This window comes from Rhinolophus sinicus, linkage group LG03 (assembly GCF_036562045.2).
Source record: "Rhinolophus sinicus isolate RSC01 linkage group LG03, ASM3656204v1, whole genome shotgun sequence".
NCBI classification, from domain to species: Eukaryota; Metazoa; Chordata; class Mammalia; order Chiroptera; family Rhinolophidae; genus Rhinolophus; species Rhinolophus sinicus.
Window position 1 is genome coordinate 98,298,064 of NC_133753.1, and position 25,506 is coordinate 98,323,569.

At 52.8% G+C, this 25,506-nt stretch overlaps 1 protein-coding gene and 1 pseudogene across 7 annotated transcripts; both read left to right on the forward strand.

Annotated features, from left to right (window-relative positions):
• The first annotated feature begins 616 nt into the window (after nucleotides 1-616).
• On the forward strand, nucleotides 617-22,155 carry PPCDC (phosphopantothenoylcysteine decarboxylase). Of its 7 annotated transcripts, XM_019750959.2 has the most exons (7): nucleotides 885-926; nucleotides 2,925-2,988; nucleotides 4,771-4,978; nucleotides 16,642-16,737; nucleotides 17,595-17,723; nucleotides 21,003-21,171; nucleotides 21,554-22,155. In XM_019750959.2, exons 3-7 carry the CDS (start codon nucleotides 4,844-4,846, stop codon nucleotides 21,637-21,639), a joined length of 615 nt encoding a protein of 204 aa, XP_019606518.2. In that variant the 5' UTR covers nucleotides 885-926; nucleotides 2,925-2,988; nucleotides 4,771-4,843; the 3' UTR covers nucleotides 21,640-22,155. The 7 variants fall into 7 exon arrangements, 6 of the variants coding, with proteins under 6 accessions (XP_019606515.2, XP_019606517.2, XP_019606520.2 ...); XR_012494877.1 differs by lacking the exons at nucleotides 2,925-2,988; nucleotides 4,771-4,978 and adding an exon at nucleotides 17,757-18,067 and having other exon boundaries at nucleotides 617-926; nucleotides 17,595-17,641; nucleotides 21,003-21,098; XM_019750958.2 differs by lacking the exon at nucleotides 2,925-2,988 and having other exon boundaries at nucleotides 832-926.
• Nucleotides 22,156-22,601: 446 nt separating this feature from the next.
• On the forward strand, nucleotides 22,602-24,011 carry LOC109457798 (small ribosomal subunit protein eS1; annotated as a pseudogene).
• Nucleotides 24,012-25,506: the final 1,495 nt, after the last annotated feature.

Here is a 25,506-nt window from a genome sequence, read left to right on the forward strand (position 1 = left end):
GTAGAACCACACAGGGGCCAGAAGTCACCTCTGTGTGGTTCTTTCTCTAAGGCAGCCTTAGTAGGCCTTGAAATTGCCACAGCAGCCTTCTACCGGTTAGAAGGAGAGGTTCTGAGTTCTCTGAGGAGGAAGCAGAAGGCTGAATTAGAGAGTGAGGGATGCTTTGGTCCAGATGGTCCCTGCAGACAAGGGCAGGGGCAGAGCAGAGGGCCCCACTCAGCTCTCTCAATGGAGACTGGCCGCTGACCGAGCAGCCTGAAATAACACAGGGGGTTCCTTAACCTGCGGTGCTGGAAAATGAAGAAGGCCGTGAAGTGTACCCAACCTGCTTCCCCCTGATGCATTCCTGTTGCCAATGCCCTGCCCTCCACTTGGACTGCTATTCTGGCACTCTATCTAAGCGTCTGCTCAGCCTTCGAGATTCACCCTGGGTGGCGCCTTCTCTGAGAGGCCTTCCCTGCCTCTAGGTGTTTAGGCCTTATTCTGTAATTTTCTGTGACCCTGCTTGTCCCTAGAGGAGAAACGCGTCTGATTCTTCTCTGTAAACTGCGCTTAAATCATGGAAGAGTCTTGCTAAATATTCAGTATTAACTACCCTAACAATGAACCATGTGTATGTGTAGGATGGGGGTGTGGGGGTGAGGAGGCCGGACAATTAGGCGAAGCCCAGGTGAAAGCATCTGAAAAACCAAGAACAGGAGCCAGGGTTCGCGGCAGGATTCCCTCCAACGGACTACAACTGCCAGAAGGCCTCCAACGGACTACAACTACCAGAAGGCAGAGAAATGGACTACAACTCCCAGAAGGCTGCGCGATCACGTAGTCCGTCAGATATTCTCGTGAGATTGTGTGCCAATCAGAATCAGCGCGAAAGGCAGGGGCCATCCGGGATATTTGGGGGCTGTGCCCAGACACGCCTGGCTCGGGTGAGGAGTCAAGGGGGTCCCGGAGACAGTCCTCGCGGCGGGCGGGAGGGAGGCCGGGGAAGCGTCGCTTGCGACTGTCGGCCTGCTGCTGTGCGTGTATGTCCTCACTTTCGTGTGTGTGTGTGTGTGTGTGTGTGTGTGTGTGTGTGTGTGTGTGTAGGGGCTGTGGAGCTTGTGGGGCCCTCACTTTCCTGTCTGTGACCGTGGGGCTGGAACATTTAGGGACCCCTTCCCGGCTCGAGCCTGAAGTGGATTTGTGTCTTGCACCCCCATCCCCGCTGTGTGCTGCTCGGCGGTTGTCCATTGCTGTTTAATCTAGTTCAAAAGATGGCCCTGTCAGTTCCCCATACTTACCACTTGCCTTAAAAAATAAAAAAAAATCATGAGCCTGCTTCCAAAAAGGAAGAGGGACTGCCCAAAGTATAAACTAGCTCTTAAAAGCCGGTGAAATAGAAAAAGGAGAGCCCTGGGATGTTGCAATTATCCACTTAGATCAGCCTAATAGTGCTGACTGGCATTTGAAAATTAGAGTGAGGCCAAATTTTGTCAGAGAAACACTTCATGCTGTTTTTTGAAATATTGGAGGCCGGCGCCAGATAAGGGGCAGGAGAGATTCCCAGTTGGGGAAATGGTGGTGTCTGGGGAGCAGGGTTTTCCACATCTTTCCCTGTGGCTGAGAGGTGACTGCGCAGTCACTCCCTTGCTCGGAGCTGGCGTGTGTGAATATATCTCTCTGTTTGTCTGTATCTCTGCCCAACATGCGGCCTGGAGGAAGGGTGATGACAGGTGCAGCAGAGTCAAGTGCGCCTGCCTCTGGTTTTACAGAAGAGCATCTTAGAATGCCAAGGCCTTGAGTTATCCCTGAAGAGTTCCGTTCCTTTCCTTGGGGGAAGGGCTTTAAAATACCCCTGTGGCCATGGGACTCCTGTTAAATGACTTTGGGTTTGGGAGCTGGGTGACACTTTGGGGAGTGCAAGTGGTTCATTATTCCTGGGGCAGAGAGTTGAGTGTGTTGACTGGTGAGAGATGAGCTGGACGGAGTACAAGCCTGGGGCCAGTAGGGAGGGGCTTGGACATTAGGCTAAAGGAATCGAGCTCAATGTATACTGGATCCATGCCCACCCACCCCCACCCCACCCCTGAGTTTGGTTCTGCTTTTGTCCTACACCTCAGCCCCTCATCATTCCTGTGTTGGGCTGGCTCACACCCTGTCTGGCCCTTTCTTAGCTCTGGTTTTGCCCTGGCCCCACATCTGCCCTCATTGTGACTGGCAGGTATCCCTGAAACCTTTACTTAACTCTGCCGTAATTAAACTCATCAGAGATTTACACACCATGAGGCTTTATACAAGCCGAGGCTCTTCACTCTGTCTGGCCTTGTCTTTCTAAAGGATGGAGAAGCTGCCATTTTTCCGTCTGTGGCTTACCTGGATGGCTGGCGCCCCGGGAGTCTGAGGCTCAGTAATCACAGGCTTGAGCCCTGTGACCTCTCTGCCTGCCAACTCTTCCTGCTTCTCAGGATTTCCTTATGAGTCCGGCAGAGGCCAGGGAAACGAGGTGCTATCCACAGCTACCTTGGCTGTGCAGGTAGATAGTTCTAACAGGGACTGGATAGAGTAGTTACTATTTAGGGATTTGATCTTTTTTAAGCATGAACATAAAGAACCGCGAGCTGTCACCTTCAATGGGATTGTCAGATTGAATCCATTTGACCTTGCTTTGAAATGTCGGTTAAGTTACCCACTTACTATTCCTCAAACAATCCCCACCCCTTCTATAAAGGTAGGTAGGATTTGGTCCTAGCAAAGATCGCCCAGTAGGCTAAGGAGTCAATCTGGGACTATGCCACCTACTGTGGGGCTTAGTTAAAGTCACCAGCGTGGATTTCTGCCCCAAGTTTTACTGATTGCTTTCAGTGACCTGTTCCTTAGGATTGAGATCAGCTTAATGTGGAAGAGTTTCAGGGGCTAAAAATGAAATTCAGCTTCTGTTTTTACAGGAATCACTTTGTCCTAGCACCAGTTGGCTGGGGTAGGACAAGGTCAAGGTTTGAGACCTGGCAGGTACGTTTCCCTGGAGAGTCAGGAATGTGTTCCCATTACCTGTGAGTGCTAATCAGCCTGCTGATTAGTTCTTGGAAGACACTGGACAATAAGCCCTCTAGAGGGCTCCCCAGGTCCCCAAGTAGACACAGTTCTGCTCTGGGCAAGCAGGGCCCTGCTACAGAGGTCCCTGGCAAATGGAACTTTGGGGGAGTCTTGCTGAAGGGAACTGGCCAGTGCTTAACCCCTTCTGAGAAGGGTCTGGGCCTCTGGGAAACCCTTCCAGGTAGGAGTGGGATAATGGACCCAAACACAATCCTCAGCTCCTGTGGGTATGTACCTGAGTCTTGAAGGCAAATACTGGGCAAAGAGGCCCGTGGGAGCCAAGGGGCCTGTGGAGTGAAGAGGAGGACCCCCTATGGGTGAGCAGCCATGGAGGTAGCCACAGGGTGACTCCTGGGCACTTCCCCTCAGGGTTTGCCTCGGTGTCCCCTCTCCTGCTGATTCTGTGCCTCTTCGGGGACCCTCTAGTATGGAGAGCAGTTACCACTGTCTTCTCTGCATTGGCACAGAAGGTTTCTGCTGGTAGGAGCTTTAAAGATCACCTGGTTCTACCTCTGTATTTTTCAAATGAAGAGATAGGTCCGGGGATGGAAGTATCCTGGGCCAAGGTCGCACCCCAGGTCAAGAGCACAACCATGAACAGGGCCCCGGGCTCCTGATTCCCAGACCGGCTTCTGTCTTCTGCCCCACCCTGCTGCAGAGGGTACAATTTATTATTCACTCAGCAGATGTTCAGGGCCTGGCGGTTGGCGATTAGACCTGGTCACACATTCAGGGAGCTTGCTGGTGGTGGTGGCTGTGGTGGGGCAGTGGAGAGGGAGAGGCGAGGAAACTGATACACGAATTGAATCAGTGATAGGAAGGAAGGAGTAGGTTTTGCTGCCCCCTGCAGCATGTCCGTCAGCCAGATGATCATGGGCACTCACTTCCTGCAACAGCTGCCAGAGGAATAAGCCAGCAGCTGGTCTCGCAGGGTGGCCAGCTTCCCCTTTATGCTTGTTTCTTCCTGGGCATGGATTTGTGGAGTGGTGTCCAGTCTGATCTACAGGGACAGGGGCAGAGGCAAACCTCTCCACTCCCTAAAGCACCCAGACGCCCTTGTTGCCTAGGGCTCCATCTCACAGGTATCCCTGGAACCCACCCCATCCTGCCACTCCCTTCCGTCGTCAGCCTGGCCCACTAGAGCAGCTTCTTACCCTGTCCCCTCCAATGTCACCACCACCAGGGCCCCCTCCACATGGTCACCAAGCACCATCTTTCCAAAATGAAAGTTCCCCGTGGCCCTCACCACCCTTGACACTGCCCTTGATCTGACTTTGCAGCCTGACCTCCCCACCCCCATCACACTTTAGCTGCACTACTAAGCTATTCTGCTTCCCAACCTGCTACCCTCCTTTAGCTTTTTCATCTTTGCAAGATTGCTCCTTCTTGCAAAGTTACTTCCTTCTTTCTCTGGAAAACTTACTCGTCTCTCAGGACTCAACCTGAATGTCATTGTTTTGGTCTCTGACTTCCGTGGACAGTTACTCCTGGGCAGCCACAGCCTCTGGTGTGGGCCTTCCTCACAGCACTGGCCACGCTACATTGTGCTGAGGGTGTCTGACCTTATCAAACTGTGTGCTCCCAGACCTGGGACTGCAGATGGGTCAGGAAGCCCAGCTAAGACCCAGGGTCTAACACTGGCTGCTCAGTACATTTTGGTTGTGTGAATGAAGTGAGGGCCCCTTGTTCTGCTTTTAGACCCGAAATCCTGAAGAGCTTTGTGGAGCCTCGTTGTGGCAGGCTCCCAGGACTTGAAGCCACCAGCCCCCACATGGAACCAAAGGCCTCGTATCCAGCTGCTGCGCCCTTGCTAGAGAGACAGTTCCACGTTCTTGTGGGTGTCACTGGGAGTGTCGCAGCCCTGAAGGTGCCTCTTCTGGTGTCCAGGCTTTTGGACGTTCCTGGCGTGAGTATCCTTACTACACAAGTGTGGCAGCCTCTGACACTAGGCAGGTGCTGTTCCTGGGGCAGCTCATTTTCGTTCAGCGCCTGGGGTTTTCCTTAACTGTGGTGTTTGGGGAAGTCTTCTGTGTGCATTGGTATGAGGGGGACACAGGACACAGACCAGTGTCACAGTGTAACCAGGAGCTAGATTAGATATTGTGGACAGAGCTCGAGGGGAGGCTGGGAAAGGAGCTCTCCAGTGAATGCAGGGATTGAGTTTCCATGTGTTGGCCCTGAGATTCCCTGAGGTGCTGGCGGGGCAGAGGGCTAGCCCGGAAAGTGCAGCAGTCTCAGTGTCCCCTTGCTGCCTCGGGCTCCCTGCCCCCGTAGTCACTGTGTCTTGACATTGTGGCTCTGTCCTCAGACACCATGGCTGTCCTCTCAGACCAGATGCACTGGAACCTCCGGGGCATTGCCTGCAGCTCTGGTTTAAACTGCTCCTTCAAGTATTCAGACATGCCCAGGAGCCACCACCGTGTGTGGGGGTGGGGGGCTTAGCTCCCTGCTCTTGGTCAGACCACTCAACTTTGCTCAGTTTTCTTTGTTGGGGTTCTGGGGAAGATTCTTCTGCAGGAAAAGTTCAAGGCTTTAAACGATCAACAGCATCAGATGACAACCCCACTTCCTCCTCTGGGGTCCCTGTGCCTTCTTCGTTCTGTTGGCCTCCCACTGCCCCACCCCCCCACCCTGAGATGACCTTGGCTTTGGCCAGCCCCTGCCAGGCTGCACTGCCCTCTGCTTCTCTCTGCCTTTCCAAATTATGCACACGGGGCTTGCCTCAGCCCATGTGGTTTTGCTCCCTTTCTTTTAAAACTCATTTGATGTATTAAAGTGGTAAAAACAGATTTTATACAGAAAAACTGCAATAAAGGAAAAGAGACCTCGGTATAGAACTGGGCTTAATTCTGGATGCAATAAGGAAAAGTGGGGATTTATAGCCGAGGAGCAGGTGGACGTCAGTGGATGGAAAACTACTAAGAAGAAACATTAACAGTCAGGGGTGGAGTGGGGGATTCTGGCTAAAGCATTCGACGGATTACGGATTCTCGCTGAAGGCAGGCAGGGTGGTCAGATGTCCTCTGGGAGTGCTGGGGGATGAGGAGCCTGAGGAGACAGATGCCCAGGCTGCTCACGCATGGAGCCTAGGGGCTTCTGGAGAAACCAGCTTAGCAGGATTCTTGCTGTTGAGGACAACGCTCAAGGATGGGCCTCGTCGCAAAAGTGGCTCAGAGGAGCCTGACTAGAGTTTAGGAAAGGAAGGAATCTTGACTAAGATGTGGAACCATCCATTGCCTTTGACACTAATCGTGTTGTTGGACACTAGCTTCGTGGGATGGTGCTAAGTCCCTGGGCCTGCAGGGCTTTTTCCTTGTTCGAGTCTGCACAGCACCTAAAGCAGATGGCACGGGTGGATGTACGCGGTGTGTCCAGCAGGGAGCACTGCTCACTTGCTTTTTCTCACTTCACTTTTTCTTTTTCTTTTCTTTTTTTTTTTTTTTTTTTACTTTCCACAAACTTTTACCCAGAAAGTCAGCCCCTCACCTCACCTCCCAGGCTGGGACAAGCAGTGAAGCAGGCAGCCAGGATGCCAGCCAGGCCGGAGGGGGGGAAGGGAAGAGAGTTCTGTTGCTCTGAGCCTGGGAACTGGTGCTGCTGGGGCAGTGCCACCTGGGGCCTGCCACCCTTCCTGTGCCCAGAACTGTTGGTAGGAGACCGCTAGAGCTGTGAGGGTGGGAGGCCTGGAAGGGGTTGCAGCAGCGACAGCCTCTGCCCGTGCCTCCCGGTGAGGCAGGGAGCCATGTAGTTCCCTTTTCCCATAGCCCCAGAGCAAGTGAATTTCCGGACTGGGGGTGGGTAGGAGCAGGGAGTCCTATCCCAGGAAACAGATGGGCAGCTTCAGAGCTGAGGGAAATGGCAGCTCCACGCTTCCTGCCATCCCCTGCAGACAGCATTTATATTTTTAGGGGCGTGAGGAAAGGGTAGCTCTCCTGCCCACCCCAGTCCTTGTAGCCTAGTCCGCTGAGGGACAGGCTGTGCCAGACTCAGCTCATCCTCTCAGGCTGGAGTTGAAGTTGAAAGTCAGGCTGCCAGAGGGCACTGACCAGGGAGGAAGGACGTCCTGACTTAGCCTCTTAACATGTCTTTCTTGGTTTAAAATAAGGATAACGATTGCCACCCATCCCCTCAGGCTCTTCTCAAGGCTGAGGGAGGGTGACACAGATGAAACAGTTTGCCATCTTGTGCAACAACTCGGCACAGCTCCCGGCACATGGAAGCGCGTAACACTGTTTCCTGTGCTTTCCCCTCTTCCCCTGGTGTCATGTCCTTTGGGCCAGCTGTGTGGTGTGGGGTGTTGGGATGGTGAGAGAGTCCCTGTGGGAAGAGCTGCGGGCTCACCGTCCACCTGCCCCGGTGGAGGGCCCACGTCCGTCCCACCTCTCGGCCCTCTCCTCCTGCAGGTAGACAGCTCCCCACAGAGCTTGGCTCGCTTGGTGGGGTCCTTGTGAGGCACTGGTAGCCAGGGGGATCCCTGGCTGCCTTTTGGCCCCGAGGCAGTGGCCTGTGCCCCAGCACTTCCCCACCTCCATGATGGTGCTGAGCTTGCCTTTTCTGCGTCATCCCCAGGAGCAGCCTTTTTCCTTCTCAGCTCTTCGCCCGTCATGAGGTTACATGCCAAGGCTCCCTGAGGCATACCTAGATTTTGACTAGCAAACGAGCAGCTGGGGTGTGGACTGCAGGCAGCTGGACGGTTCTGCAGACCTGGCTCCTAACTCTTGATTCACTGGTGTGTCCAGGCATCCCAGGACAGCCACTGCGTAGAGCCAGACCGGGGAGACTGTAAGGGGTGATGGAGAGGGATGGATTTGGCTTCAAGCATCACATACCAGCAGCTGGGGAGATGGACCACCAGCAAAGAAGCCTTGGAGCCTTTATGTGAAGTGGAGGGAGTTGGATCGCAGGGCCGGCCCTTCCTCAAGACAGGCAGCTGAGCGGAGGATGTCTCACCCGGGGCCCTTTGCAAGTCCGTTCTTCTTTATGGCCTTAGTTTTCTTATCTGTGCAATGAAGTGGGGGGCAGGTCCTCAAATGATCCATTTCCAAGACCCCAGCCACACCCTCCCAGGACTAGGTTCTGGCACCCATCGTAGATGATTCTAGATGTGAGGGCACAAAGGGGTACGACGCAAAGGCAGCCTGAGAGAGTGTCCTGGGCTGAAGGGCTTCAGGGTGTTTTGAAGTTCCACAATTGTCCTGTGATTGGTGGCACTTATGCCTGCACGGTCAGCTCAGGCAGTCTCTGCCCTTTGGTGGCATCTTTCTCACTTGGGAGGAGAAAACAGGCACTTCCTTCGCTTTGCCAGGGCAGGCGTCAGCAGGACTGAGAGCCAGAAGGGGACAGCTAAAGGTGGGAAAATCTCCCTGTCAGGGAGCTGGCTGGCTGTGGGCTTAGAGAAGGATAAATGTGCAGAATGTCCATTGGGACATGCAGAGCTGTCAAGGGTGAGGGAAAGAAGGCTGCACTCATATGCAGTGTGAAATAAATTCCGCTTCCTAGGGGACTATTGGTAAATGTCTAGAGAAATCACACTTGTGCACAGCTCTTGACTCTCACATAGGCCTGCACCCCGTAGGGTATATTTATAAAAGTTGACCATATGTGTAAGGATGTTCATTATAGCATTGTTTATCATTTCAAAGCAAAAACAAAACTGGAAACAAAGGAAACGTCCAATAATAGAGAGGTGTGGAGCAGCCCTGGGACTGTGTGTCCATGGATTCCGAGGCAGTGGTTTAGAAGAATGAGTGGGTCTCTGTGCTGACGTGGGACAACCCGGGAGATGCAAGTGCGCGAGCCAGGTGCAGGTGTCAGCAAGTGTGGCCCGTAGGTCGGAGCCGCCTCTTACGGCCTGTGACCTAAGAATAGTTTGTACATTTTTTTTTTTTTAAGATTTTATTGGGGAAGGGGAACAGGACTTTATTGGGGAACAGTGTGTACTTCTAGGCCTTTTTTCCAAGTCAAGCTGTTGTCCTTTCAATCTTAGTAGTGGAGGGCACAGCTCAGCTCCAGGTCCAGTTGCCATTTCTAGTTACAGGGGGTGCTGCCCACCATCCCTTGCGGGACTCGAGGAATTGAACTGGCAACCTTGTGGTTGAGAGCGCACTGGCCCATGTGGCAATCGAACCAGCAGCCTTCGGAGTTAGGAGCACGGAGCTCTAAATGCCAGAGCCACCAGCCTGGCCCCGGTTTGTACATTTTTAAATGGTTGAAAAAATCAAAAGAAGACTGTCTCATGCCACGTAAAGGTATATGAAATTTCAATTTCAGCGTCCATCACATTTTATTGGAACACACAACTCATTTATGTGTTGCCCGTGGCTGCAATCTTGCTACTACGGAGTTGAGCAGTTGTGACAAAACCGAAAATAGTACCTGGCCCTTTATAGCACAAACTTGCCACCCCTGGTATACAGTAGGATTCCTTTTGTTAGACCTGAGTTACTGCCTGAAATTTTCCCCATGGAGGTGATTACCCTGGTGGAGAGATGGGACAGGAAGGGAACCTCGCATTTTTCATTTTATATTGTTCTGTTCAATTTTAATTTTCTACCCTCTGTGTATATTTCTTTTATTTATAAAGTCAGTGGAGCTTTCAGTGGGAATATTATGGAACATTCTTTGTGACTTTATGCTCTCCCCTCCCCCCGCCCCGCAATGCTCATGGAGGAAAGGCAAGCACAAAAAACAAGGCCTGGTTTGAGGTTTTTGTTTCTTCTGGGTGGGACCACCTGCCTGCTCTGTGGTCCTGCTGTGGAAACTGGGCCGGTTAGCTACCCAGGCCTCTGCTGGCTTGGCTGGCCCCTTCCTCCCGGGCCTGCTCTCCCCGGGAGTGAGTTTTGCAGGCTGCTGGCCAAAGGCAGCCAGCACAGGCTGAGGGGTCCTATACCCCAGGCTTCTTCCCTGATACCCCAGAACAACATTCCCATGGAGAGCCTCTGCAGTCTGCCTCTGAGGTTTCTCTGGTTGGGGAAGGACACAGAGGGATTGGCAGTTCAGTCCTGCATGAATGGCAGGAAGGGCTGGTGCAACCAGAATACCAGCTCCCCCAGCAGGCCCGTTTGAGGCAGAGCCTCATGGGAAAGGACAAGGGTCACAAGAGGGCTGGGATGGCACCGTGGGCTGGACGAGCCCCTGGAGGCGATGTGGTCCGAGTGGCTCATGGCTCAAAGGGAAAAGCAGGGCCAGAGAGGAAGGGGGATTTGCTTGAGATCCCCCAGCCAGTGAGTTGGCAGAACTGAGGCTTGAGGCTGGGTTTCCGGACTCCTGTCAATGAGTGAACTCGAGGAACTCAGACCTGGAGAGTGGGCATTTTGTGCTGAAGCTAAGTGGGGCTGCAGAGGAGAAGCCCCAGGCACTGTGGACTCTCGCCTGGCCTGCCTCGCTGTCTGGTCAGGGGTTACGTATTCCCACCCATCTGTTAGACTGAGCCCTACTGAGGGCAGAGCTCTGTCTGACCAGCTCTGGCCTCCGTGTGCATAGTAGGCTCAGTAAATGTTTGCTAGTTGAGACATTCTGAGCCATTATGAGCCACTGGGACACACGCTCAGCCAACCAAACACCTTCGGGCGATTTGGGGATTTGTTAACGAGGCTTCACACCCATGTGCTGGTTCCCTGGGCACCAAGACTCCTGTTTCCTAGAGTACACCTGCCACCTCCATGCTCATGCTTGGTCCGCTCCCTGTCAGGCTCCGAGGCCCTGGGCGCTACTGGTCAGCACTGGCTGGCCCTGTGTCTGGGGCCTCTGCTGCACTGCCGGCCAGAGGCCCGAGCTGCCGAAGCTCAGGCTTCCTCGCCTCATGGCAGCTTAACTCATGCACGGCTGGTGCTTCCCCTCTAGAATCCTCATCAGTAGCCTGTGGAGCCTTCAGCACACACCCTCCTGGAAACACCTGCTGTTTTCTAGCCATTCCGCTGGGGCTTCCGGCTGGGGCTCTTCTTCACTTGCACAGACCAAAGCAGTACTATCGAGTGCGGTAGCCACTAGCCATATTCAAGTTTAAATTAAAATTATTAAAATTAAATGAAATAAAAATTTCAGGTCTGCAGTCACACCAGCCATATCTCAAGTACTCAATCGCCATGTGTGGCTGTCACACTGGGCAGCACAGATGTGACATGTTTCCATGACTGCAGAGTTCTGTTGTATAATTCTGTAGAATAGGTTATTTTCCCTCCCAGGGGACATTTCTGGTTGTCATAACTTGGGGTGGGGGTGCCACTAGCTCATAGTTATAGTGGGTGGAGGCCAGAAATGGGATTGGAGGTGGACATTGAGGCTGCAGGATTTGTCTCCACAGGTCTCCTTGGTGACCTGCCCAGAAGCAGCTGGGACAGGCGAGGGCCCAACAGTAGAAGAGGAGGCATCACCCCAAATTCTGTTTGTGTTTCCCCTCATTGACTCCAGGAACCCCAGGTGGGATTGCTGATGTCTCCTCATCAGAGAGGAGTAGCCCAGACTTGCCAGCTGCTGTCAGGAGGGGATCTCCAAATGCTAGGCAAACTGCAGGCAGGTCATTTCATAGGGTCGGGCCAGCCTTGGACACATCACACAGAGGCTCAGGATTAAAACAGTAGATAGAAAAACTGTTGGCAGTGGTCTCACCAGGGGACCAAGCACAGAGCTGCCTTTCGGGAAATCTGTAGTATGTGGGAGATTGTTTTAATGCCCCGCCCTGCTTCTGCCAGGATCCAGGAGGGTGTAAGAAAAAGCCCGGGAGGATCCCTGCCCTCAGGAGCCCTTTGCCCTGCAAGGGCTCCTTGGCACCCACTGGGGGAAGGTCAGGGTGGATAGTCTGAATTATTCAGTGTCTCAGAAGGTAACACAACTTGTTGGTTTTTAATGTGTGCAAATCCAGGGCTGCGCCCTTGGCTCTCAGGACCTTTTGGCAGAGTGAATGAAAATGAAAAGGAAAGAACAAAGCCGACAGGGCTGATGAATCAGATCAAGGGACATCGCTCTTAAACCAGAAAAACTGGTCTGGGCCTGCTGGACAGCACTGGGGTCAGGGTCACTGCCAGGGAGAGGTGGCTGCTTCCTGAGTTGGGAGGAGCATTGGGAAAGATGGGCCCATCCCATAGTCTTCACATTACTCTTTGGGTAAAGACAGTGACCCCAGGAAGCTCCCGAACAATGACTGTGTCGCCTGGGAGGGTAGTCAGAGAGGAAGCAACGGGGAGAGACGGAGAGACGGGGAGGAGCTGAGAGGGAGGATTTCAAGCAGGGGCTTATGCCCAGGGTGGGAGGCCTACTGGACCCTTGATTGGAACTCTCCAGGGGCCAGGGAGAGGCCATGGTAAGGCTCGGAGACCCTGAGGGGGTCATCTGTAGAGCGACGGCAGAGCTGAAGGAGAAGGGAGCCCCTAAACAGGCCCTTTACCAAACTGGGAATGTTTGAAGGCTGGCCCCAGTCTTTACTTGGAGACCCAGCAGGCGGTTTGGGAATTGAGGAGAGTAGGAAAACTAGATCTTCAGGAAGCAGCTTCCCACATTTTAGAATAGAGAGAGGATGAACTGGGAAATTGTTCAGGATGCTTGGGAAGCTCTTAGAAATGAAAAAGTGGTCCCCATGAGGAGAAGAAGGCCATGACCAGAAACGGCTATGGCTACCTGTTGGAGGGAAGGAGGACATGTAACCAAAGATGAAAGTAGAGTGTGGGCCAGAGTGAGCGGGAGCTTGCAGTGAAACCCAGGGCAACCAAGAGGGCTGTTACATGTATTTGGAAAAAGAACAACAAAACTGCCTGGTGCTGGAGGCCAATGGCATAACCTTAGGATGGACAGAAAGGGACGGGAGGGACTCTTGAACTCTATTTTGTTTCCATCTTTTCTTTTGAGCTTGAAAAAGCAGGACAAATGGAGGTAGGGGGGACATGAACCCAAGTGGGTGATTGATCTCCTGACCTGGGCAAGTTCTGTCTTGGGGTGCTGAGGTTGTGGTTGGTGACCTATAGGATGTGGGGGAGACAGTAGAGGGGCTGGGGGCTGGAGGTGACTGAAATCTGTTTATCACGAAGACAAGGGAGGTGGGCCTCACAGATTGCGAGCAGTTAGAAAAGCACTGAGGAAATGGCTGGGGCACGGTTGGGCTCCCTGGGAATAAGGCATAGCAATTTTAGTTTATTTTTGTGAATATTAGGTGAAGTATTTTTAGGTTTAGGTGAGGCCTTGGATGTAATCTTAGAATATCGCTTGACCACCTGGTGATGTCAGCACATTTACAACCAATGAAAGATCCTACTTGGGAAGGGTTCTTTCCCAACCCTACCCCCAGCCTGTGGACCTCGTGGAGGGGCTGTGTTCTTGACCTTGTTCTGTTATGATTTAGATTTGTGTCTCAGGGGCTACTGGTGATACTGCTGGCTGAGAACATCCCCGGAGGAACAGGACTGAGATCTCAGGAGTTCTTCATAGACCTAGCAAACAGTGGGCCAACTATGGAAAGGTGGACTTTACCAGAGAAATGTGAGACACTGCTTTTGGGACCCGAGAAGTACCTGTGCAGGCACAGCCTGGGACTGTGGCTTAGTAGCAACACGGATGAGAAGAACTCTGCTGAATTTTTGCTGGTTGCAAACTCCCCACAGAACAGCAGGAGGATGTGGCTTCCAGAAGAGCTGATGTGTGTGCAGTCATGGCAATGGTTCCAGGGACCTGCTTCTCCAGGTTCCCTGGGGCTAGTGATGGGACACCTTCTCAAACCCCTACAGGCAAAAGAGATGGCTCCTACCTCTGAGTTCTTCAGTTCTGGGAAACTTTATTTCATTTCTTTTGTAATTTTCTTCCCTCTATTCTTCTGTCCTCTCTTTCTGGGATTCATTATTAGTCAGATTTTGGACCTCTGGGGTTGATCTGATTTTCTCTTTTTTTCCCCTCCTGCTGTTATCCATCTCCTTTTCTTTCTATTCTACTTTAGCTAAGGATGATTTCTTCTAAACTTACATTGAGTTTTTTATTTCACTATAATTTTAATTTCCAAGAGTTTTTTTTGTTCCCTGAATGTTCATTTAAAAAAAAATAGCATATGATTTCTTCTAATCTGATCTCATTTGATCTGTTAATACCTCCTTCCACTTCCGTCTTCCAAAAATGTGTTTACATATCATAACTGCTGGGTTTTTGTTTGTTTATTTTGCTTTGTTTGATTTGGTTTCGTCCTCTTCTCTTTGTTCTTGGTGGTTCATACCTTGTACAAAATCCCTTTTATTTCACTGGGCTTTTGAGAGGGAGTAGAGTTTAATCCACCTTATTGAACTGAAAGTTTATTCTTTCATTTAACCTTTGCATATCCTTTTGTTTTAAATGTGTCTATTTAGACACATTTTGATGTGGTTAATGGATTAAAACATCCAATACTAGAGTCTGAATTTTGATCAGGGAGTCTAACCTATCATATATTTACTATAATTACTATTTTATTAGGACTTCTGCCACCTTATTTAATGCTTTCTACTCCTGTGTGCTCTCTGCTTCTTTTTTCCCTTTCCTGTCCTTTATTGTGTAGATTAAATTTTTCTGCACATTTGAAAGTTACTCTTACGGTTCTCTCTAACTTCCCGTGCGTGCCCCACACCTTACCTTATCATTGTCTGTACCTTAAGAATCTCAGCACCATCCCGCCTCCCTTGCTCTCCCCACTTGTGCTGGTCCTGAGGCAACTCCAGGGCTGCTTCAATGGAGGGATGGCAGCCCCGTTTGTAGGCCATTTTGCTCAGAACTAGACAAGGCTTGTACAGGGCTGTCCTAGAGGGGACTCCAGTGCTCAGTAGGAGTTTGTCTTAAATGACCTTTAAAAGGGTCCCTGGGGTTTTGTATAAGTTCTGAGTAAGGTAGATTCTCTGGGGAAATGAGAGGGAGAATGGGTAAGCCAGAGAGCTCTCCAGTCCAGCTGGGAACACCAGGCTTCTGAAGTTCTCCTGCAGGCTTCCTCTCTGACATTTCTCCCTGCTCCCAGCTTTGCTCTTCAGTGCATGCAAAACACTGCCCCATAGCAGGCAGGAAACGAATGAGCAGTGGGGGCCTCAGTGAGCTGATAGGGAGGGCTGGGCACTAGGTCGAGTTGGCACAGGCACACCCCATCCAGAGGTAGCTGTTAGTACCATCGAGGCATCAATAGGAATGTGGGCCCAGCACAGAACTTTCAGGTTTTCAAGAGAAACCAGGAATGAAATCTTACCATCTGCGATAACTTGGATAGACCTAGGGGGTATTATGCCAAGTGAGACAAATCAGACAGAAAGACAAATACCATATGATCTCACTTATATGTGGAATCTAAAGAATAGAATAAATGAATGAACTAATCAGAAATAGACGCAGAGATACAGAGAACAAACTGATGGTTGCCAGATGGGAGGGGGGTTGGGGGACTGGGTGATAAACGTGAAGGGATTAGGAAGTACAAATTGGTAGTTACAAAGTAGTCACGGGGATGTGAAGTACAGTATGGGGAATATAGTCAATAATATTGTAAGTACTTTGTATAGTGTCAGATGGGCACCAGACTTACCAGGGGGATCACGTCGTAAATTATATAAATGCCTAACCACTACGCTGTACACCTGAAACTATGGTAAAATAATGTTGAATGTCAAATATAATTTTAAAGATATATAGTCTGGGGATGTAAAGTACAGACTAGGGAATATAATCAATGATATTGTAATAGCTATGTGTGGTGTCAGGTGGGTAGTAGACTGGGGGTGTTACCACTTTGTGAGGTGTGAATGTCTGATCCCTATGTTGTTTTGTACCTGAAACTAATAATAATAATAATAATAATAATAATAATAATAATAGAGAAGGCAGATTTTCTATTTTTTGATTTGCATATATTGGCTCAAAAGTGTTTATTATAACCCCATGCAGGCCAAACAGCATGTCTTCAGGCTGGATCTGGCCCAGACACTGCCACCCTCCGCTTGGTCGATGAGTCTGCCCTTGTTGTGCTTGACTGTCCTCCCTCCTGGATACCTGTTCCCCAACCACGTGATTTCCGACATCCGTCCCCTGTCAGCTTTCCTGTGCAAGCTTCCCTGGTCAGCTCAGCTTCACGCTGCCTGTGCTGCTTCTCAGTCCCGCGTTCTGTTAGCCTGCGGAACCACCCCCTTGTTTGCATTATGAACTCATCTGGTAAATGAGTAGTGTGAAGGTAAACGTTGTTCTTGCCCCAGGAGTGGAGGCCACCTTGGTTTGGTTTTCCTGGAGCCTGTCTGCAGCCTGTGAGTCCTTGTGTCTAGAAGTTCAAGAAGGGCCTCTGCCTACTTTCTGGCCAGCGCTGCCTCTCCTCACGTCTCCCGAGTGGCAGTAGCCTGCAGCTTTATATACACTGGGTAGTTGGTGACTCATTCGTCAGTAGCCCCTCAGATAGGGAAGTGAAACAGCCACACCTGGTGGGGCCTGACCTTTGGGTGACTGAGGAAGTAGCTATGCAAACTGCCAGGGAGGGAGAAGTCCTCTCTGTAGCCAGTCTATGAGGAAAGCTTTCCTGGCCTGGCCTCATGTGGCCTCCAGGGCTGGCTCCGGTAACAGTTTCTTCCCCTCCCTCCCACTTTGTCTTGGTGACAGCTGGAAGTAGCGGTGGTCACAACGGAAAGAGCCAAACATTTCTACAGCCCCCAGGACATCCCCGTCACCCTCTACAGCGACACCGATGAATGGGAGGTCAGTGCGGCCAGGGCTGAGTCCACGTGTTCTGCCGACAGGACAGGATGGGACGGGAGTGTCCCCTGCAGCCCATGGTCCTGGTGGCCACAGCGACAGGCCAGGCTCCAGTCAGCACCAGGGCCCCTGGGGCAGAGGCCATGAGGAAAACATGTGTGTCGCTTCTGGCCCGCAGCCTCCCCTGCTCCAGGCCGAGCTCAGCTCTGGCCTCATGCCTGAGGTCCAGTGTCCTTGTACTTATCTGGGCTGATGAAGCCACAGAGCAGCTCTGTTCCCACCAGCCTTGTCCACGTGGCTCCCATGTCAGGGCCGCGCAGAGCGCCTCACTTCCCATGCTGGGCCCTGCAGCTGTTCTCCCGCTTTGGGGTGGGCACTTGCCGGTTCCCAGACGTCGGGGGTGGGCCTCACAGGGGGCCCTGCCAGGCAGTTTTAAACATTCTCAGCCTAGACGTTTCTGGCTGGTCCGTCTTCCCCACCCCACCCCCTCCGTCTCTCACTGCCCCAGAGCCCTTCCACCGGCTTGGACAACCCAAGCATCTGCCTCAAGCAGACAGGCCAGGAGTTCCCTGCCAGATGTCAGTTCTCTTGAAAACCAAACCATAAAGGGAATAGCTCAGAGAGACAAGGGGCGTTTGTTTCCTCAGGCCTGGTTTCTCTCAGGCTGTTGGCTCCACAGCCAATGCTCACCAGCGTAGCTGCCAGAGGGAACGGCAGTGGACTTGGGTAGGGGTCGCTCAGGTGGTCTCCTTTGGGTTCCCAGTGTGGTGTCCTTGGTCTGTGTGGACTCCTCTCCCCCTTCCTCCCCCCACACTGAGAGAGTGGCTGGCCCAGTGACCCCATTTCTTTCCCTCTGCCAGATGTGGAAGTGCCGGTCCGACCCCGTTCTCCACATTCACCTGCGGAGGTGGGCAGACCTCATGCTGGTGGCTCCACTTGATGCCAACACTCTGGGGAAGGTGGCCAGTGGCATCTGTGACAACTTGCTTGTGAGTGACTCCCTCTGCCCTCCTCCCTCCTAGGCCTCACTCCCAGTTTGCTGAGCTGCAGACTGTCTTTGGACAAGGTTGCTGCCTTGAAGACCTGCTACATGGGCTAGTTTGCTCAGAACAGTCCCCTGGCCCTCCCCCGCAACCTGCGCTCTGGCAAGTGGGCAGAAGACTGGTCCTGACATACGGGTGCTCTCTGAGCATGTCCACCTCTCACCTGCCCCTTGACGCTCAGCCCTTCTCCCTTTGTCCTTCATCATGAGCTGCCCTTCTGTCGGCCTCCCTGCCAAGCCCCATTGTCTGCCCCCCTCAGCTCTGTTTCTCCCCAGGATCTGGATATCCACGTGAGCAACGGATAAGCCTGTTTACTTCCTCATGGTCTCTCATGCACACTTATCTCTCCTGTGGCTTTAGCCACAGGTGGAGAAGCGGTTTTCCTGTATGTTGTGGAAAACTAGAAGGGAAGAGAGGAGAACGACAGGGTGAGAGTGGGAGCTGATGGGTAGTGCAGGACAGGGACAGAAGTCCAGCTGTACAAAGTGGGGCTTGGTCAGGGCCTAAGGGACTTCCAGGGAGCTGCTGTCCTTAAAGAGCCTTTGTTTGTTTGATCACCCTGGGAAGAGTCAGGCGTGCTCTCTCCTCCCTCCCTCTGCCTCCTGACCCCCTTCCTCATTCACTGAGCTTTCACCTATCATGCATGGGGCTCCATGCTGAGGGACACAGACACAGGGCGCTCGCAGGCTGCGAGGAGAAGGTTTGGTTATTCGTATCAGCCGGCGAGAATGGCATCTGCTCTGGTGTGTGGTCCAGTCTTAAATGAACCTAGTCAGCCCTTTGACAGCAGAGTCAGCCTTGCACAGTGCTGGGCGTATAGTGGGTGCTCACTAGATACTTATTGTATGTACAAGTTAGTAATTTTACTTTGGCAAACAGCCAGGTGTTTCTCAGAGTTTAATATGATAAAGACGTGAATAACGAAGCCCGGTCAACATTGTTTGGGGTCAGATAGAAAGTTAGTCTCCTCCTATGCTTGTTGATGGTACTGGAAGGCACTTCTCAGAGAATCTCCTCAGGATTTAAGCTTCATCTGGATAAGAACGCAGGGTGTCCAGAGGAGGAGCCGTGCAGACTATGTGGCCAGGAGTGGGGTGGGGGCACACAGAGGTGGGCGAGCCTGCGGGCAGTGTGATCGGGAAGCTTTTCAGTGGGGCCGGTGCCAAGGCTGACAGGGCGGTGGAGCCCGGGAAGCTAAGTGGGTCCCAGCCGTGTGTGACCAGCAGCCTGTCACCAAACCTCCAGGCTCCCCACTGCTGGTCAGCAGCCAGCAGATGTGGGTGAAGCCCCAACCCCTAGGGGTTAAGCCCTGGCCTGGCCCATCGCCGATGGCTCCCGCCACCTCCCTCCTTCAGATCTTCTCCTGTGCAGGACCCAGAACTTGGGGTGCTGTTAGAACAGCATTAGGAGTATGAACCTTTGGCATCTCCAGCGGCCTCTGGCCGTCTCAGGCCTCGGCCCCTTCTTTGTGCTAACTGGCCTAGCAGACCCAGAGAGAGGAGGTGACTTCCTGGGTCACCAGTCTAGCTGGGAGCTGGCCTCCTGACCAGGTCCCAGGCCATCTCTCTGCCAAGCAGATTCCCAGGGGCAGGGCCTGAGGTGCCGAGCACAGTGCTGGCCAAACAGACGTGACCGTGGGAACTGATGCCGCCTCGTGCCTCTTGCTGCTGGAAACTTTGGAGGAGCTGTGGTTAGTCCAGGAAGTGCTGAGCTAGAGATGCACTGGGCAGAGCTGGAGAGGTGGCACAGCGAGGGCATGGTTTTCTGCTCTGGTCAGTGTGCTTTGTTTTGGGACCCGCAGAAAACCCAGCCCACCCCCACCTCACCCCACATGCAGTTGGGGGGCTCTTCCAGGTATGCCCATGACTTATGCAGAAGCAGCAGATGGCACGGGGCCAAGAGGAAGTGTGTATGAACCTGTCTACTCAGCCGAATCGAGAGGTCTTGGTGGGAAACAGGCTGGTGTCTGGGGCTCCCGAGTAGCTGGGTCCTGTGTGCACTGTCCTGCTTCCTTCCCGTCCCCAGGAGACGGCGGAGGCACCCGAGAGGCCAGCGAGGCATTGGCTCTGGCCTGCTCATTTCATTGTTCTCTGGACTCCTCCCTCTTCAGGCTCCACTTCAGGAAAGGGGTGTGCCAGCTTATCTCCCCAAGGGGCCCGGGGCACTGGAGGAGGAGCTGCCTGGGGAGTCAGAGCGGGAGCCACTCCTCTGGGCCGAGCTCATGTCTTCCCCAGGCAGCCTTCTGCCCCAGGAGCCTGTTCCTGTGCTCACAATAGGACTTGCTGTTTCTGTAGCCTGTATTTTGCCAGGCCCTGTGCAAGGGCTTTAAGCATTTCCACCCTCAGTCCTCACAACCAGCCTCGGAAGGGGCTTTGCAGAGAGGAAACTGAGACCCTGGCATTAAATACTTGTCCAGGTTCTCGAGGCTGGTAATAGGAGATAGCACAGACAGAATTTGAATCTAGCTGTCTGCAACTTCAAAGCCCACAGTGCTAAGACTGTGAGCTGGTTGGTCCCTTTCACAGCTGCTCTGATCTGTGATCTGATGGGATGGCCTGGAAACTGGGTAGGAGTGAAGCTGTGAGGTATGGTGGAGGTCGTGCAAAGCCTCACACCCTGGCTCATTCTCTGGGTGTGTGACCTGGAGCAATGACTCCCCTTCCAGGGGTACAGCTTCCCCATCAGCGAAATGGACAGCACCTTCGTGCAGGGCTGCAGTGGGGGCTCATGAGAGAGTATATGTGAGACAGGCGTTGTTTTCTTTGACAGCTGTACCTGGCCTTGAAGTAGAGACAGTGTCAGGGTGGATGCGCCCCACCTGCTGAGCAGATTGGTCCTGAGCTTTAGGGTAACTGCAGAGCAGGCCTTGGGGTCCCAGGGTTGCTTCTGCCTGTGGGGTGTGGCTGGCTGTGGAGAAGCCTTGTGTCTGAGCGCAGGGACACCTTTCTGCACAGGAGAGGAAGTCTGCTTTGAGGTGGCTGCTGGAGTACCGCTGGTGTGTGGGGCCCTGCTCCCGAGCCTGTGGGGAGGTGGGTGGGGCGAGGACACAGGGCTCCACCCCTGAGTGACAGGAGGGAGCTCTCTGCAAACCGAAGCTCCCAGTCTTCCCAACGCTGAGGCTAGCTGTGGCCTAGAGGATGGTGTGTAGGATTGGGGCTGGCGGGCCGTGGGGAGTGGCAGGCTGAGCAGCCGGCACCCTCCCCCGACCCGGGGCCTTCTTCACAGACCTGTGTCATCCGGGCCTGGGACCTCAGGAAGCCCCTGCTCTTCTGCCCGGCGATGAACACCGCCATGTGGGAACACCCCATCACCTCGCAGCAGGTGGGCCAGCTCAAGGGCTTTGGCTACGTGGAGATCCCCTGTGTGGCCAAGAAGCTGGTGTGTGGCGACCAAGGTGGGCACTTGGTCAGGCTCATAGTCTGTCCTCGGCCCAGGCTCACCTCTGGGTTCAGGCCAGCCTTTGGTGACCTCACCAAAACCATTCTCCTCCGAGCTCAGCTTCTCATTTGGGAGATAGACGTCCCCGTTCCTCCACTCAGAGCTGTTAGGATTAAGTGAAATGTTTATGGGAGGTGCTGGGGTCATTCCTGGCGTGTGTGCATACACGCTTCACGACGGCTGCGGGGACTGTTCCCAGGATGGGTGCTGGGGGTCTCTGGCTCAGGCACGAGGTCCCACCTTCTCAGGCACTGGGCTCTGGGGCCCTGGGTGGGGTGGGATTGGGTGCTGGTGCCCTGCCTCAGTCTGCAGGGTCCCAGCAAAACTTTGCTCCTTAGGTCTGGGTGCCATGGCTGAGGTGGACACCATTGTGGACAAAGTGAAGGAAGTTCTCTCCCAGCACGCTGGCTTCCAGCAGAGTTGAACCCAGGATCTCGGTCCCATGTGTCCTTCTGCACCCAGTGTGTTTCCAGGCTGCGTAGGTGGAGGTGGACAGCAGCACAGTATGCTGGAGACTGGCCTTCGCTGAGCCTCCAAGGCCTGCCCTGCTCTGCATTAACTGCCAAGGCCCAGGTCTCAGCTTCTTTCAACCAAGAGATGCCTGTTTTCTGGAGCCACCCTCCACCTTTTCCTGGGATGGGCCCAGCAAACCAGAGGAACAAGCTGCCATATTGTCCCTGTGTCCCTGGAAGGGGATTCAAGGATAGACTGACCCACCTTGAGTCTACACCAGGCCCAGGAACTGTTTTTTAGAAACAGCCTCAACTGGAGATCCCCAGCGTGGCGGGCTCCTGGCCAGGCCCTTGGAGCTTCAGCTCCCTGGTGGGTGCCCAGGTACCACGCAGAGTCGGGAAAGCCTGTGAGGTGGCAAGACCCTGAGATTTCCCACAGACCATACTGTGAGATGGGGGTACTGGGAAATAAAGTGACCTTTGAGAGACTCTGTTTTCCTTTCCAGTCTGTCTGTGATCTCAGAGACCAGGGGCATTGCTTGGTATGGGTGGCGAAGGGTCTGCGCCGACCACTGACTGCTGCTCTTTGGGCCCCATGTCATATGGAGGGTAACGGCAAAGGGCTCTGAGGCCAGACAGCCCCTAGTTCAAATGCCAGCTTTACCCTGTGCTGGCAGTGGGGCTGGGCTCAGGCCTCGGCCTTTCTGACCGTCGCTTTCCTGATCTGTGTTATCCAAACCTCACCCAGTTGTTGAGAGCATGAAATTAGATGATTTGTGCAGAACAACCACCCCATTGGGTGGCTCCTACATAGTAAATGCCAAATAAATGGGACTTAAAGCTAGATATATAAACATACCAGTGAGCATTCCCAACATTTGCTGAAATAGATTGTCTCATTTGGGGAAAAATAAAATCCTGACTCTAAGTGGACATGGCCCTTTATGCAAGTGACAGGTACATAGCCAGCAGGGTTGGAACGCGCTCTGGAACCAGGCCCTTTGCTTCCTGGTGTCATCAGCTTTGCTGTGCTGAGACGGGGCCTGAGTGTCTGCACCTCCCACCCCCGCAATAGCCCACAGGGAGGCAGGGCCTGGGGGGAGCTGACTCCAGAGATACAGGCTCAGCCCTCGAAACCCTCTGTGCCTGGCCTTTGACCTAATTGCTCTTTGGTGGCTGCAGTGGGGACGGGCTGGTTTGCCTATTTGGAGCTGAGGTTGGGGCTGGCTTCCTGCCCTCCTGCCTTCCAGGTGGGACCCCACACATGCGTACAGGTGCCTTTGAGGGGGTACCAGGAAGCCTGCTGGCTGGAATCAAGGCCTCCAGCAGCCTCCAAGAGCCTTTATCTCTACAACGCTCCATTTAATCAAGTGACCCATCGGGATAAAATTGTCTTAGGGCACTAAAGAAAATGTAACTAAAATGGCAGCATCAAGAACTAGCCTCTTGGCTTCCTTGCCCCAAATGCCTAAGGTCTTGCGTGAGTTGCACGGAGCAGCACCAAGGCGGTCGGCAGGAATAAGCGCCTTAGGAAAGGCGGCAAGAAGGGAGCCAAGAAAAAAATGGTTGATCCATTTTCTAAGAAAGACTGGTAGGCTGTGAAGGCATCAGCTGTGTTCAATATAAGAAATGTTGGGAAAACACTCGTCACGAGAACTCAAGGAACCAAAATTGCATCTGATGGTCTCAAGGGTCGTGTGTTTGAAGTGAGCCCAGCTGACCTGCAGAACGAGGAAGCTGCATATAGAAAACTCAAGTTAGTTACTGAGGATGTTCAGGGCGAGAACTGCCTGACTCATGTCCATGGCCTGGATCTTACCTGTGAGAAAATGTGCTCCACGATCAGAAAGCGGCCGACCATGACTGAAGCTCATGTTGATGTCAAGACTATGGATGGTTATTTGCTTCGTTGATGCTGTGTTGGTTTTACTAAAAAACACAGAAATCAGATTTGGAAGACCTCTTATGCTCGGCATCAACAGGTCCACCAAATCTGGAAGAAGAGGATGGAAATCATGATTTTAGAGGTGCAGACAAATGACTTGAAAGAAACAGTCAAGTGCTGTCTGGACATTGACTCCAGATAGCATTGGAAAAGACATAGAAAAGGCCTGCCAATCTGTTTATCCGCTCCACGATGTCCAGCATTTTGACTTTTAGAAAAGTCAAAATGCTGAAGAAGCCCAAGTTTGAACTGGGAGAACTCAGGGAGCTTCATGGTGAAGGCGGCAGTTCTGGGAAAGCTACTGGGCACGAGCCAGGTGCTCATGTTGAACGAGCTGATGGATATGAGTCCCTGTCCGAGAATCTGTTTAAAATTCAGACTTTTCATGGTGACAAATAAAACCCGTTGGTGATGTTAAAACAATAAAAATAAAAAGAACCAGGCTCTTTGGGGAGGGCCTGGGTAGCTGAAATCCAGAGACAACCCCAAAGTTCCACTTAAATGGTTTCCAGCTTCCCTTCTGTCTACATTGCCCTTCCATTCCCTCAGCAACATGGTGAGGCTTTCCAATTTTAACAGGAACTGCTACCATTTACTTATATGTGCTGACTGTGGGCCAGGCTCTGTGCTGGACGCTTCAGGAAGATAGTTGCCCGGGAGTCCAGCTACAAAATGCCTGTTGTAAAAGGTCGCAGGGGCACAGAAGTTCGTAGGCCTTTTCCTGATAGCTCTGAAAACAGCTGTGGCTACTCAGTAGGACTGACCCGTTGGCTGGAAGGAACAAAATAGTTCCTTGGATATGGGCCAGCTGGGGACCCCATCCCTGGGGCCAGCACTCCACCCTGGCAGTCGAGCACCCCTCCTGCCCATTTTGAATGGGTGGGTGAACTGGCTAGGGCTGAAGAGCTCTGTTGTCCCCTGAGCTACGCTTAGTGCCCAAACTGCGTTAACCGGGCCCCACCTGCCAGAGGGGCCAAGGTGGGGGTGATAAGCACGGTCTTGTCTTCCCACTAAGAGGGAAAGCTCTTGAAGTTGTCATCGTCTTGGGGAGAAATATTTCTCAGAGAAGATGCTCGCTTCCCTGATGATTTTATAGAATTCTGGAAGTCTGACAGAATAGAACATTTGGGTTTGAAGCGTGCACGCTGGTTTGGCAGCCTGGAGCCCCAGTAGGCTGCCTTGGTTGCTGCTAGGTGAGGCGGCAGCCTGTGAAGCAGGGCCCAGCCTTCACCCCGGCTGCCTTCACCCTACGTGGCTGATGTGTCCCTCTGCCGCTTCCCCATTGCTTCAGCATAAGGCCTGACTCCTAGGCCATACGTGCTTGGTCCTCTGGGCCCTGCCTGCCTTCCTAGCTCCACCCCTTAGCACACACTGCCAGCCCTGCAGGGCTCCCTGTCCTCTTGCCAGACTGGACAACCTTGACCGGGCCCTGCTGCTTCTTGCCTTTGCACATGCTGCCGTTTTTACTGGAAGGCCATTCCTTACCTAGCTGACTCCTCGCTATGCCTCCATTGTGCCTCCCCAGCCAGCTCAGGCTGTTTCCCGTGCGCCTCCTCTTATTTGTTACAACACAGAGTTGCAACGGTGAGTTCACTTTCTGTTCCCCTAAACTTGGGGTCTCCTGGAGGGCACAAATTGCCCTCACAAAACCTGGTAAGTCGTTCCAAGCTTCTTATACTGACAAAATAAAACAGATGTGTGTGGGGAGGCTGAGGGTGGATGGTCCTGCCCCCTTCTGAGCAAAGCACACATCACCTAGGAGTCATACAAGCAAAGACAGGTCAGTTTGACTAGAAAAAAATAATGCCACCTAGCAATAGCCCAAAGGCAAGGTCAAAAGACAAACAAACTGGGGAAATTATCTGCAGCTCATATAGCAAAGGGCTACTTCCTC